Raw genomic sequence first — 16450 nt, 5'->3', positions numbered from 1 at the left:
TACAGTAGCAAACACGAGGTTCATCCTTGCTGGCCAGTACTGAGGCTTTAACCCCCATGGTGTCAGAGGAAACACCAGACAGAGACTGGACTTCCACACCCACTCAGCAGTACTGAGACTCCCTTCTCACTCCTTACGGGGATGGTGTCAGAGAAGGCCCAGTGGAGGCCACATGGGAAGCTGGAACTCCTACAGGGACCCAGCAGTAACAAGAAGTACCCATCTCCCTTGGGTTTCAACGGAGACCAAGCAACCTGGGTTTCTATCTCCACCTGGCAATAAGGAGGCAGCACACCCCTACCCTGCTGAAGCAGTGTCAGGGAAAGCCACCTAAAACAGAAGGCTTAAATGAGACCCAAAATCTCATACCATAATACAAAAAAGCACTGGTTCCAACCAAAAACAATTTGTCATAGCAAGAAACAGGAAAACCTCCAAACCTCCAACTGAATGAAAAAAGACAATCGATAGATGCCAACACCAAGATAACAGAGATGTCGGAATTATCTGGCAAAGCTTTCAGAGCAGCCATGCTAAATGCTTTAACAGCAATTACACACATGCTTGAAACAAATGGAAAAATAGAAGGTCAAAGCAAGGAAAAATTATCTGCAAAGTAATAGAAAGGCATAAAGAAAAAAATGGGCAGGACGCAGTGGCTCACACCTGTAATCCCAGCACTTTGGGAGGCTGGGATGGGTGGATCTCCTGAGGTCAGGAGCTTGAGACCAGCCTGGCCAACATGGCAAAACCCCGTCTCTATTAAAACACAAAAATTAGCCGGGCGTGGTGGCGGGCGCCTATAATCCCAGCCACTAGGGAGGCTAAGGCAGGAAAACTGCTTGAACCTAGGGGGCAGATGTTGCAGTGAGCCGAGATTGTGTCACTGCACTCCAGCCTGGGCACAAGAGCGAAACTCCGTCTCAAAAAAAAAGAAAAAATGAACAAAAATTTTAGAAGTGAAAAATATAACAACAGTGGATGCACTCAACAGCACAACAGAGGAAACAGATGAAAGAATCAGTGAAATGAAACATACAACAATAGGAATTACTAAATCTGAAAAACAGAGAGGATACACACTGGAATAAAAATAAAATGAATAGAGCCCCAGGGACTATAACAGAAGATCTAACATTCTTGTGATCAAAGTCCCAAGAGAAGAAAAGAAAGAAGGCAAAAAAGAAAAAAAAACAAAACACAACAACAACAACAAAAACCTTGAAGTAATAATAGACAAAATATTCATAAATTTGGCAAGAGACATAAACTTTCAGATTCAAGAAGTTGAGCGAACCCCAAAAAGGATAAAGCCAAAGATACATGTTCCATGACACATAATTAAACTTCTAAAAACTAAAGAAAAAAAAATCTTGACAGCAGCAAGAAAGAAATCATACCTTAGCTATAGGGTAAAACAATTTGAATGATAGTAGATTTCTCATCTGAAACCATGAAGGCTAGAAGGAAGTAGCAAAATATTTTTCCAGTGCTGAAAAAATAACTGTCAACCCAGAATCCCATGCCTGGCAAAAAATGTCTTCCAAAAATGAAAGGCAAACCAAGGCATTCTCATATGATGAAAAACTAAGAGACTCTGTCACAAGCAGAGCTACTCTAAAAGAACACTTTAAGGAAGTTCTCTAAACAAAAAGGAAAAATAAAAAGAAGAAACCTTAGAATATCAGGAAAGAAAGAGCAAGGTAAACCCCTCCTGAGTTTCCTAAATTATATCTGATGGTTGAAACAGAAATTATAATGCTTTCTAAATATTTAAGACAATTGTAATATTTAAGCTAATTATATTATAAATGGGGGAGGATAAAGAAGCATAGACAGAGGTAAGGTTTTTATATTTCACTCAAACTGGTAAAACGATGACACAAGTACACTGTGATAAGTTATGTATATATAATGTAATACCTAGAGCAACCTGTAAAAAAGCTACATGATTTACTAATTGTTTCCTTTGATTTGTGCTTTTTGTGTATGTCATGTGTAGGTTATCTCTTCAGATCCTGAGGTCACGAATACATACATATTTTCCAACTGAAATTTTCTATATGGTCTGAAGTAGGGTTTAATTTTACAGTATGGAAAGCTGTTCGTCCCTGCAGCATTGATTGAATAATCCCTCCCTCCCAGGATGTCTAATGCCATCTCTGCCTTATGAACTTCCTATGTATGCATGAATTTGTTTTCTCCATCTTTCTTCTGCTCCATTGCTCCATTTGCCACTCTCTTCATATGCCAATTCCATACTACCTTACCACCGCTTTGTAAGTTTTGAGTTTTGACCAGGCATGGTGGCTCATGCCTACAATCCCAGCACTTTGGGAGGCCAAGGCAGGAGGATCATTTAAATTCAGGAGTTAGAGATCAGCCTGGACACTATGGTGAAACCCCATCTCTATTAAAACTATGCAAATTAGCCAGGCGTGGTGGCACATGCCTGTAGTCCCAGCGACTGGGGAGGTTAAGGCAGGAGAATTGCTTGAACCCAGGAGAGGAAGGTTGCAGTGGGCCAAGATTGTGCTACTGCACTCCAGCCTGGGCAACAGAGTGAGACCTCCATCTCCAAAAAACATATATATAAAATTATATATATATGTAATATATATAAATATAAATATATTATACACATAAAAATATATATAATATGTTTTATATATTATATATGTACATGTATATATTTATATATATAAGTTTTGAGTTTTGATAGGGCAAATATGTCTGCCTTTCTCAGTGCTGTCTTACTTATTATTGGCCCTTTGATTTTTCTTTTTAAAAGCAGCTTGTCAGTTTCTGTGAAAAACCTCATTATCCTTTTGATTAGAATTGCATTGAAAAACATCTCATGTACCCTACTATGTACTCACAAAATTATTAAAAAAAGAAAAAAGAAAAAAAAGATTTGCATTGAATTTATATTAAGGAGAACTGATATCTTTATGCTGAATCTTTCCATTCATGAACATGTTGCATCTTTCCAGTATTTATTTAGTTATTTAATATCTTTCAGTAAAGTTTCCAAATTTTCTTAAGACCTTAGTTTCTTTTTGGTAAATAGAGTCCTAGATAATATTATTGTGGTTGCTATTTTAAATAGTATCTTTTAAAATTTTGTTCATTTTCTATTTGTTGCTGCTGTATTGAAAGACTATTCATTTTTATTAACTAATCTTATATTTAATGGCCTTGCTGAATTCTTATAACTTCTCATAATCTGTCACTTCTCCTAGATTTTCTATGTAGGCAATATCTGGTCTGTGAATCATGTCAGCTTTAGGATTTTAAATACATAGTCCAAACATTAACTACTTTTCAGTTGTGCTATTCAAATATACATTTCTGGGCAGTATCTGATCAGTTTCAGGTAATAAGAATGTATATATAAAATAACCTATGAATAACATTTATTAATCATATTAATATATTAAATTATGAGTTCAATTATTTTCATGGACAATTACGAACATGATAGGAATTGGAGAGAGGATTAGAAGGCATATACAGAGAGATTATCTATAAACAGATAAAACTGAAAAAAAGGAATTTCATGAAATACTTACCCTTACTACAAGTGATATACTCTGGTAACTTCTACCATGTTTTTTTAAAATGTTAGTCACAACCTACCGAATTGATTTCATGATCTTAGGTTAAGGTCTTAGATCAACTGGATTATCAGCTTTTAAAATGAATATTGCGCCGGGCGCAGTGGCTCACGCCTGTGATCTCAGCACTTTGGGAGGCTGAGGTGGGTGGATCACAAGGTCAGGAGATCAAGACCACGGTGAAACCCCATCTCTACTAAAAAACACAAAAAATTAGCCAGGCGCTGTGGCGGGCGCCTGTAGTCCCAGCTACTTGGGAGGCTGAGGCAGGAGAATGGCGTGAACCCGGGAGGCGGAGCTTGCAGTAAGCCAAGATCGCGCCACTGCACTCCAGCCTGAGGGACAGAGCGAGACCCCGTCTCAACAAAAAAAAAAAAAAAAAATGAATATTGCTACATGCTTCAGTTTCTTAATTTCTGTTTATGTTTAAGATCACATTAGTAATAAGGAGCACTTAACGGTTAAAGTTTAATGAGAAAAATAAAACCAAAGTAGTTCTAAAATTGAACTGGATGGCCAGGTGCGGTGGCTCACACCTGTAATCCCAGCACTTTGGAGGCCAAGGCAGGCGGATCACTTGAGGTCAGGAGTTCGAGACCAGCTTGACCTACATAGTGAAACCCTGTCTCTATGAAAATACAAAAATAGCCAGGTGTAGTGGCGGGTGCCTGTAATCCCAGCTACTTGGGAGTCTGAGGTAGGAGAATCGCTTGAACCCAGGAGGCAGAGATTTCTGTGAGCCAAGATTGTGCCACTGCACTCTAGCCTGGGTGGCAGAGCAAGACTCCCTCTCAAAAAAAAAAAAAAAATTGAACAAGTACACTGGTACCAAATGGAGGGCAAACCACTTAAGTTATACCATGGTTTGAAGACAGAAAAAGACTGGAAGATGCTACATGCAGTCACTCACACCCGTAATCCCAAGAACTTGCAAGGCTAAGGGGAGAGGATCACTTGAGGCCAGAAGTTCGAGACCAGCCTGGGCAACATAGCCAGAACCTATCTCTACAAAAAAAAAATTTTTTTTAATTAGCTGGGAGGGGTGGTACATGCCTGAGTAGCCAGGACTACAGGTATGTGCCTGAGTAGTATGCTGTTCAGGAGGCTGAAGTGAGAGGATCACCTGAGCCCAGAAGTTCAAAACTGCAATGAGCTATGACCACGGCACTGCACTCCAGCTTGGATGGCAGAGCGAGACCCCTACTCTTTAAAAAAAAGCGTGCGGGAAAGGTTTGAGCCTTTATACAGCACATCACAGCAACATCATAGCACAGGATCTGGTGAAGAATACTGATGATACGACACCTTTACTCTGTACCTTACTCTTAATTTTGCTGTGAACCTCAAACTGCTCAAAAATAAAATAAAGTTCATCGGAAAAAAAAAAAAAAAGAACTTGGTCCTCAGTTGGGGATACATCCCACTTGAATTGACAGGAACAGTTTATTTTTAGCAGCAGAACATCACCCTTCATGCCAAGCAATCATTCATTTATATTTTATCAGTTTCATACATATACTTTAATCTCAAATTTTGCTTGAACTTTATTCCTGTTAAAATAGGTATAAAACCTAGAGCACTAAGTTTTCAGTTTATAAATATCTAAGTCACGTTATAATAAAACTAATTTAAGTCAAATGGATGGGGAGATTAGCAAAAATTATTTTTTCCTTTAAAATAGACTTTTTTTCACTTTTACAGCAAACATATATTAACTCTGTAATTTTTCAAATTATAATTTAACAAACTTAAAGAAGAAAATTGTAACACAAAGTAGTAAATTAAAAAGTTGGTAGGCCAAATTTGAGAAACATCTAAATAAAGTATCAGTTCCTCCCACTAGTGCCCAGCATCCTCAGTGAAACAGCTCCAGTCTTCCTCTCTGGCCTTAAACATAATCATTCAGCAAATACTCACTGAACAGCTCTTCTACACTAGATTCTGTTGCAGGCTACTCTTGACCCATATATTCCTAACACTCCAGTCAACTCAATGTTACCAATTCCCTTTTCCCATCCTGTGCCCACACTTCCTGGGATGCCCTCTTTCTACCCAGCCCCACTTTCCCACCTAATTTAGGTGCTATGTTATTCATATCCATATGCTACCCAGTATTTGGTATGCCATTCCACATTTACTTGGCTCTTAATATCTAAGAATTATATTGAAATGACTTCATATGAACCCACAGAATTGAGCTTATTAAACTCTGATAGAACAAACTGTAACATCGCAATCACAAAATTGGTACCATCAAGTACTGACCACTTAATAACATCTCATATGTGTAAAACACTTCCTCTAAACCAAATTAATGAGTAAGACCTGTTGTTGTTTCTTTTACTCTCATTCTTTAAAAAAAAAAAAATTAAACTTTTATACTAATGTTAAATTCAAATGACATTAGAAAGAAGCTGGACTTCAGCCATAACACAGATACCTAATTTGCATAACAATTCCTCTGATAATTACATAGCCTCACAGTTATCACTTCATTTTGGCACCAAAACTCTGCTAAATATTTTCCATTAAAAACTAGAAAGTCAAAGTACAATAACACAAAGTAATAAGTAATTTCTACTATATAAATTAATTTAATAAGAGATGAACACAAAATTAAAATGCTACGATGGTAATTTCAAATATGTGTCACCATAAATGACATTCAGGTGGTATTATGCCTCCGCATAAAGAATCATGTTAGATAATACTTTTGGTTAAACCTCAGATGATGTAAGGCTCTCTGTGGCCAAAAAGACATAATAATAATATATTTCTAACACTGAAAGTAAACATAGTAGAGGTTATTCTTGTTCCTCAACATTAAGATGTCAATGTTTTCTTTAAATCTGCAGCATACACATCTGTCTTTGAGGAAGCACTTATGTGTTCAAGCATTTATTTCAAAGGTCAGATAGCTAAAGTTACTGTGGTACCACAGGACATTCTTCCACACGTCTTTTTCAAATTATATCAATAAGCTAAGGCTAGTTTTTAACCAAGTATCTTTCCAAATGTCATACAGTGTCAATAAATTATAACAGAGTCAATAATGTAAAAAATTAGCTCACACCACTGGTTATATCATGTGTGACAAATTATAACCACACATCCCTACCTTGTCCTGGTTCTCCACCTAGCTCTTTAATTCCTCCCTTTCTGTTTCTATTCTTGCTCCTATTTCCAACTACTGGCATTCTCTAAGCTCCTTGATCTGATTCTTTTCTCTGTATCCTCTTTTTCCTTCAGGGAAATATTTATTTTTAAAATTCAATTGTCCCATCTAGGCAGTACACTCACCTCTTCCCTCCTATCATGCCATTCCTTTCCCCAGAAACCTTACTGTCTTCTATAGGAGTCCATACCAGTTTGCTGGATTTCATAGGCCTTCACCCTTTCTTTCCCAATTCTCAACATGAAAGTTCCCTCTGATCAGAGAAATCTCCCTGCTGTCTTCACACTTCTCTAATATTTCCAGCCTGTGTGCCTCAGACCTTATATCATTCTGTACACACACAACATACCCTTCTTCCCTCCCCAATACCAACTCAAAGCCCTCTATCCTGCAAATGTACCAGCCAAGCCTACCTTCTTCATACAGCCTTCCTTAGCTATGCCAGTGCTCAGGAAGCTCTCATTTCTTTGAACACAAAATTGACTGTCATTTGTAATGTCCCCCTGATTCACCTTAAAAGTCAGTTTCCTTGAGAATTAGTAAATATCAACAGTATTTGTTTATCGCTTTCTAAAGCTTTCCTCTCAACCATTTCTATAAACATGTAACATTTCTAAGCTAAAGCAACCTTAACTGCAATTGATAAAGGGCTCAAGACTATTGCTTTCCATTGGTTTCTTTCTCTACAGTTTTACAACAAAGGAAAGTGTAACAAGATAGTAAGACTGATTCCCTAAGACCCAGGCTGAAATCTTATAAACATACTTTACATAAATAAAAATAAATAACCTAAGAAAAATTGATTCTATATCATTATTTAAGAGTAATAATTTTAGCTTACTACATCTCTAATATTTGTTCTAAGTCACAATATGATACAAAGTAAGTCAGTCTGTACTTAGAGATATTTTAGTAACCATTACACACCAATTCACAGAATATAAAATCCTTTGGAGACCTCTTGTGGTTAAACTTAAGAATGCCAAAAACCCTAATATTTTAAGATAGACATTCCACAATTCCAAGCCATTCTTTTGCCTTTCCTAACACAGCTTTAACATATTATGTCTTCGATATTAATAAAATGTTATTAACCGGTAACTGACAAAAACTGCTGTTTTTACCTTTAGGTATACAGCATAAGAAAAAAATGGGGTACTTAGTCTGAGATACAAAAAACTACTTACCAGTGTTTAAAACAGACAAGAAGATATCACCAAAAACAAAATAAATTTTGTACTTGCAAATTTAATACTGTATTGTTTACTGGTTGTAAATATGGAAACAAAGAAGGTCATTATATAATGACAAAGGGGTCAATTCAGCAAGAGGATATGATAATTGTAAATATATATGCACCCAACACTGAAACACACACATACGAAAAACAAATATTCAAGTTAAAGAGAGACTGGCCGGAGGCGGTAGCTCATGCTTGTAATCCCAGCATTTTGGGAGGCAGAGGCAGGCAGATCTCTTGAAGTCAGCAGTTCGAGACTAGCCTGGCCAACATGCTGAAACCCTGTCTCTAATTTTGTAAAAATACAAGAATTAGTCGGGCATGATGGCACCTGCCTGTAGTCCCAGCTACTCAGGAGGCTTAGGCAGAAGAATTGCTTGAACCCAGGAGGCGGAGGTTGCAGCAAACTGAGATCGTGCCACTGCACTCCAGCCTGGGCAAGAGTGAGACTCTGTCTCAAAAAAAAAAAAAAAAAAAAAAAAAGAGGCTAGGTGCAGTGGCTCACACCTGTAATCCCAATACTTTGGGAGGCTGAGGCAGGCAGATCACTTGAGGTCAGGAGTTCAAGACCAGCCTGGACAACATGGCGAAACCCCATACCCTGTCTCTACTAAAATACAAAAAAAGTAGCCAGGCGTGGTGGCGCACTCCTGTAATCCCAGCTACTCGGGAGGCTGAGGCAGAAGAATCACTTAAACCCAAGAGGCGGAGGTTGCAGTGAACTGAGATCACGCCACTGCACTCCCCACTGGGTGACAGAGCAAGACTCTGTCTCAAAAAAAAAGAGAGAGAAAAAAAAAATAGTGGCTGGATACTTCAACACCCCACATGGACAGATCTTCCAGACAGAAAATAAATAAAGAAACATCAGACTTAATCTTCACTACAGACCAAATGACCCTAATAGATATTCAGAGAGCATTTCATTCAATGGTTACAGAATACACTTTCTTTTCCTCAGCATGTAGAGGATCTAATCATTACAGCATGAATGATCTAATCATTCCCAAGATTAGATCATATGTTAGGTCACAAAAGAAGTCTTAAAACATTCAAAAAAACTGAAATAATATCAAGAATCTTCTCTGACCACAATGAAATAAAACTAGAAATCAAAAACAAGAATTAAGAGATCAACAAGGAAACTTAAAAATTTCTTGAAACAAATGATAATGAAAACACATACCAAAACCTATGGCATACAGTGATGGCTGTACTAAGAGGGAAGTTTATAGCTAAAAGCACCTACATCAAAAAAGAGGAAAATTTTCAAATAAATAACTAAATGATAAACCTTGAAGAACTAGAAAAGCAAGAGCAAACCAAACCCAAAATTAATATAAAATAAAAATAAAAATCAGAGCAGAAATAAATGAAATTGCAACAAAGAAAACAATACAAAAGATCAACAAACCAAAAGTTAGTTTTTTGAAAAGATAAAACTGATAAGACTTTATCCAGACTATGAAAAAGAGAAACCCCAAATAAAATTAGAGATGAGAAAGAAGACATTACAGCTGACACTACAGGAATTCAAAGGATCATTAGCGGTTACTATGAGCAACCATATGCCAATAAATTAAAAAATCTAGAAGAAATAGATACATTCCTAAACACATGCAATCCACCAACACTGAACCACGAAGAAATCCAAAACCTGAACAGATCAACAACAAGTAACGAGACTGAAGCCATAATAAAGTCTCCCAGCAAAGAAAAGTCCGAGACTCAACGGCTTCACGGCTGAATTGTACCAAACATTTAAAGAACTAGACCCATTTTCCTCAAATTATTCCAGAAAAAGAAAAAAGAGAAGAGAATACTTCCAAACTCATTCTATGAGGCCGGTATTACCCTGACACCAGAATAAGACAAATTCATATCAAATAAAGAAAATTAGAGGCCAGTATGTCTGATGAATATTGATGCAAAAATCCTCAGCAAAATACTGGCAAACCGAATTCAACCACACATTAAAAAGATCATTTATCATGACCAAGTAGAATTTATCTGAGAGATGCAAGGATGGTTCAACATAGGCAAATCAGTCACTATGATATATCACATTAACAGAATGAGGAACAAAAACCACATAATCATTTCAATTGATGCTGAAAAAGGATTTGATAAAACTCAACAACCCTTCATGATAAAAACTCTCAAACAACTGGGTATAGAAGGAACATACCTCAACATAATAAAAGCCATATAAAACAGACTCACAGTTATTATCATACTGAATTGAGAAATATTGAAAGCCTTTCCTCTAAGATCTGGAATATGATAATGATGCCCACTGCCACCACAGCTATTCAACATAATAGTCCTAACTAGGGCAATCAGACAAGAAAAAGAAATAAAGGGCATCCAAATTGGAAAGGAGGAAGTCTAATTATTGTTTGCAGATGAAGTGGTCTTATATTTGGAAAAACCTAAAGACTCTACAAAAAAACTGTCAGAACTGATCAACAAATTCAGTAAAGTTGCAGGACACAAAATCAACATACAAAAAACCAGTAGCATTTCTATATACTAACAGTGAACAGTATGAAAAAGAAATTAAAAAAGTAATCCCATTTATAATAGCTACAAATAAAATAAAATATCTAGGAGTTAACCAAAGAAGTGAAAAGCTCTCTACAATAAAAACTATAAAACACTGATGTAAAACATTGAAGAGAACACACAAAAACGGGAAAGATATTCCATGTTCACGAATTGGAAGATTAAATATTGTTAAAACATCCATACTATCCAAAGCAATCTACAGATTCAGTGCAATCCCTATCAAAATATCAGTGACATTTTTCACAGAAATAGAAAAAATAAGCCTAAAATGTACATGAACAATGAAAGGCCCAGAATAGCCAAATGTATCCTAAGCAAAAAGGACAAAATTGGAAGAATCACATTACCTTACTTCAAATTACACTACAGAGTTGTAGTAACCAAAACGGTATGGTACTGGCATAAAAACAGACACACAGACCTGTGGAACATAATAGAGAACCCAGAGATAAATCCATACATCTACAGTGAACTCGTTTTTGACAACGGTGCCAAGAACATACACTGAGGAAAGGACAGTCTTTTCAATAAATGGTGCTGGGAAAATTGGACATCCATATGCAGAACAATGAAACTAGACCCCATCTCTTGTCATATACAAAAATCAAATCAAAAATTGATTAAAGACTTAAAAATAAAATGTCACATTATGAAATGATTAAAAGAAAACATTGGGGACACTCACCAGAACACCGAACTGGGCAAAGATTTCTTGAGTAATAGGGCAACCAGAGCAAAGATGGACAAATGGAATTATATGAAGTTAAAAAGCTTCCGCACAGCAACAGAAACAATCAACAAAGTGAAGAGACAACCCATGGAATGGAAGAAAATATATGTAGACCGCCCATCTGACAAGGGATTAATAACCACAATATATAAGGAGCTCAAACAACTCTACAGGAAAAATCTAATTATCCAATTTAAAAATAGACAAATAGACATTTCTCAAAAGAAGACATACAAATGGCACCCTGGTATATGAAAAGCTCTCAACACCATTGTTCATCACAGAAATGCAAATCAAAACTACAATGAGATACCATCTCACCTCAGTTAAAATGGCTTTTATCCAAAGACAGGCAATAATAAATGCTGGTGAGGATGTGGAGAAAAGGGAACCCTCATATACTGTTGGTGGGAACGTAAATTAGTACAACCAATATGGAGAGTAGTTTGAAAAAAACTACTAAAAAACTAAAAATAGAACTACCGTATGATCCAGCAATCCCACTGGTAGGTATATACTCAAAAGAAGGGAAATCAGTATATAGAAAAGATATGTGCACTCCCATGTTTACTGCAGCACTATTCACAACAGCTAAGATTTGGGAGCACCCAGGTGTCTATCAGCAGACAAACGGGTAAAGAAAATGTGGTACATATATACAATGGAGTAGCATTCTGCCATAAAAAGGAATGAGATCCTGTCATTTGCAACAACATGGATGGCACTGGAGGTCATTATGTTACATGAAATAAGCCAGGCACAGAAAGATAAACTTCGCATATTCTCACCTACTTGTGAGAGCTAAAAATTAAAACAATTGAACTCATGGAGGTAGAGAGTAGAAAGACAGTTACCAAAAGTTGAGAAGGGAACTGGAGATGGTTAATGGGTACAAAAAAAATAGAAAGAATAAAACCTAGTATTTGGTAGTGCAGCAGCATGACTACAGTCAAAAATCATTTAATTGTACATTTTAAAATAACTAAAAGAGTATAATTGGATTGTTTGTAACACAAAGGATAAATGTTTGAGGAGATGGATACCCCATTTACCCTGATGTGTTTATTATGCATTGCATGTCTGTATGAAAATATCTCATGTAACCCATAAATATATACATCTATTATGTACCTACAAAAAAACTTTAATCATGCCTGGCTAATTTTTGTATTTTTAGTAGAGATGGGGTTTCACTATTTTGGTCAGGCTGGTCTCAAACTCCTGATCTTGTGATCCGCCTGACTTGGCCTCCCAAAGTGCTGGGATTACAAGCATGAGCCACTGCGCCCAGCCACAGAAATTTTTTTTTTTAATTAAAATATAAAAACAACACTTCCTCTTACAGACAGCTTTCTACAGCAGGTACTATTTCTGGTGCTTTACCCATACTAACTTATTTAATCCTTACAACAACCCCATGAGGTAAGCCATCTTAATATCCCCAATATAAAGGACATTGAAGGACAACACAGTAGATAACTTACTCAAAGTCACTAAGGTGAAGAGCTAGTTTTCCAACCCAAACCCTAACTCACAAGAGTTCACACTGTTTGACCCCGCTAACTTTTGAATTTCCTCTACTTCATTCTGTCCATAGATATAAATTAGCTGTAGGAACTCCACAGAAATGCAGACTTCACTTTTGACTTTGCTTAGTCCAATATGCAAATAAAGTGAAAATGATCAAAGGATACAAAAAAAAAGTGCAAAGAATGAAAAATCACACATGGTCAGTAAACACAGGGAAAATTATTCACAATGCTAACTAGAGAAATTCAAATTAAAATAAGACAAAAGCAGGCATTATATTTGGTAAAACCCACATAAGACACCTAAATTCTCTTTGATATGCCAAATTTAAGCTTTTAAATCTCATGTGATGAACAAACATTTAGGAATATCACCAATGAATGCTGCTTGCCAAACAAAACTTCACTTTTGGCAATGTCTGTCATTACGAAATATTTTGATATTTTATCGAATTTTGCCTTTGTTATTTTATAAAATTAAGTGGAAAACAAAATAATGAACGTGTTGATAAAACTGATTGACTTTAGACTCAATCTAAATAAAATATATACTAAGTTAATAAAATTTAAAGAAAAATGAACTATACAATCAAAGACAGGAAATCATAATTTATCCATTTGGCATAATTTATCCATTTCATTTTTATTATATTCACTTTTTCAGTATTACAAATACTGTTAGGATGAATATCTATATATAGAAATATTCGTGTGCAATTTCTGAATATTTCCTTAAGATAAATTCCTGAAAATGGAATTAACTGGATCAGAGGATATGAATGTTTATAAAGCTCCTGATTGCCATTTCTCATATTACCATTTCTAGCAAAGACATGATAAGAAATATTGAAAATACAATATAGAAGCCTACCTTTAAATTTTTTTTTGAGATTTTATTAACGTTTTCAGTTCTGTAAAAGCAGCCCTCCTTATAAGTTTACTGTTTGACTTTTAATTATTCAAGTTTGAACACATGGTCAGAAAAGGATTAAGATCAAAATAAAGAGATCTGATGCAAAATTTTTCACCTATGTGACTGGCAGAGATTATTTAAGTGATCACCCACAATGTGAACAAAGGTTCAAAGAACCCTCCTAGACTATACTGGTAGAAGTATAAATTGACATTACCATTTCTAGCAAGCAATCAAGAGCTTTATAAACATTCATACCCTTTGATCCAGTTAATTCCATTTTCAGGAATTTATCTTAAGGAAATAATCAGAAATGCACTTGAGTATTTCTATATATGAATATTCATCATAACAGTATTTGTAATACTGAAAAAATGAATACAATAAAAATGGAATAGATAAATTATGATACACTTATATGACAATGTTGTGTACTTATTTTGTTTTTAAGCGCACCTACTGAAATATTAGAGGATAAAATGATGCTCACTAGGATTTGCTTCAAAGCCAATAATCCAGGGAGAGAGAAAAGGGGAGGGAGGGTAGAAAAATGAGATTGGTCCTGAGAAATGCTGAAGTTGGTTGATAGATTCATAGAAGTTCATGACACTATTCTGTATAATTTTGTGTAAATTTGAAATTTTCTGCAATAAAGTTTTTAAAAATGGGGAATTTTAAAGTATAAAAAAAAAAACCCACAGGATACAAAAGTGATTTTGCAGCAGGAATGCAAGTTCACAAATGGAAAAAAGTGATATACACACACGGAAATAATATGCCAAAATGTTTACCAGTCATTTGCTCTGGGTTATAGAATTCAACTTATGACTTTTATCCCTTTTTTGGTCTTCTAAATGAACATACATTAGTTTTATAATCAGAAAAACAAATTATGAAAGCTACTTTGAAAGAAATTAAATTCAAATGAAAATGAACACAACACTAAGCACAAATAAACATATGGAATTTCACTTAATCAGTTTGATTTTCTTTTCGGTTTTGTTTTTTTTTTTTTTTTTTTTTGAGACAGAGTCGTGCTCTTGCTCTTTCCCCTAGGCAGCAGTGAAGTGGCGTGATCTTGGCTCATTGCAACCTCTGCCTTCCAGGTTCAAGCGATTACTCTGCCTCAGCCTCCGGAGTAGCTGGGATTACAGGTGTCTGCCACCACACCCAGCTAATTTTTGTATTTTTTTTAGTAGAAACGGAGTTTTGCCATGTTCGCCAAGCTGTCTTGAACTCCTGACCTTAGGTGATCCACCCGCCCCAGGCTCCCAAAGTGCTGGGATTACAGCTGTAAGCCACCATGCCTGGCTTTGATTTTCTAAATGATTTGTCCGCCTACTACATGAAAATCCTCATGGGCTTCTCTGCCTAGTCGAAAGTCCAAATTCCTCAATATACAGTCTATTTCACTGAAGCCCCAGCACACCTTTCTGGTCTCTTTCCCACCACACTCCAGGTGGCAGTACAGATCTTTCCAACAAGGCACCTTCACGTTTAGCACTTAATACATCATGCCTTTAAGTCCAGTTAGGTATGCACACATCTTCCTCTCCTGTGGGGTTGTAAACTCTGCCAGACATATATCATAACCACATCTTCTTCCTCTGTATGCACAGTGCCTAGCACACTGCTTCATAAATAAGTGGTCTGATCTTAGATCTAGTAAATAAAACCACTGGACACAGCCATGAATTGAAACTTGCAGCACAGACAAAGCATTTCCAAAGTTACATAAACTTTTTAGGAAGTGAACTCTAAATTATCTCCAGAAACTAAAGATTACCAATAATATAATTAAATATCATAAACCCCGTAATTATCAAATAATATCATTAAATAATATCAGAAACCTCTTCAGAAAGACTGCCTTCTAAAGTCCTACATTAAGGTGATAGTAGTGGTAGGTGGTGGTTCTTTTCTTTGTTTTTTAGATATGGGGTCTCACCTTAGTTGCCCAGGCTAGTCTCACATTCCGGGACTCAAGCAATCCTTCCTCCTCAGCCTCCCAAGTGGCTGGGATTACAGGCATGTGCCACCATGCCCAGCTTGGTTGTTTTACTTTTTGTTTTAATTTCCACTACTATAGTGGAAATACAATTTTTATAAGTAAAAACTATTTTTAGTAACTTTAGTAAGTTATCAGTTTTGGAACTAAACCTAAGTTTTAGAATCAGTATTATTTTCCAGTGATGCGCCAACTTACCTAACAGATGTGGCTCTGTGGATGAGCATCTCTGTTTGCTCGGATAAGGCCGAAGGAAGCAGCAGCTCTACTGGCTGCAGGTTTGATATCCGGGTCTCTAGCTCTGAACGAGCAGCAGAGTCCTGGAAACTATCAAACACAACCTCGCCTGTGGCAGGCTGCACTCCCTAAAAACAAATACAAATATAATGTTACAGGAAAAGTGTATTTTCCCAGTTATGGCTATAACACAGCTAAACATTGAAAAGGTAAAGATGATACACTCAGGAGTATGTATGTACTCTAGTCCTAAAGTGTTAGAAACCTGTTTGCTTTTCAACACTCTTACATGAAGAGTCAGACTCACAGATATCTAAACCATGCTATAAATCAGATTTCCAAGACCCACCCTGAATATGAGGCCTGGAGTTAATATACCTAGCGGAGTGACTATGGCAAGTTACCAAACACTGCCAGGCCTCAGTTTCTTCCT

The 16450-nt window shown here is 36.3% G+C and overlaps 1 protein-coding gene across 3 annotated transcripts in view; it reads right to left on the bottom strand.

Annotated features, from left to right (window-relative positions):
- The window catches only part of MSH3 (mutS homolog 3), a 219803-nt gene that overhangs the window by 179501 nt on the left and 23852 nt on the right, over window positions 1-16450 (bottom strand). For all 3 annotated transcript variants that reach the window (XR_002522614.2, XM_031666743.1, XM_031666744.1), the window contains exon 8: window positions 15979-16145. Coding sequence is in view for 2 of the 3 variants with exons in the window: in XM_031666743.1 (XP_031522603.1) it covers window positions 15979-16145 (167 nt within the window). In the remaining variant the exon portion in view is untranslated. The remainder of the gene's footprint in view (window positions 1-15978; window positions 16146-16450) is intronic.

This window comes from Papio anubis, chromosome 5, assembly GCF_008728515.1.
Source record: "Papio anubis isolate 15944 chromosome 5, Panubis1.0, whole genome shotgun sequence".
NCBI classification, from domain to species: domain Eukaryota; kingdom Metazoa; phylum Chordata; class Mammalia; order Primates; family Cercopithecidae; genus Papio; species Papio anubis.
This window is presented reverse-complemented; position numbering and strand designations above follow the sequence as displayed.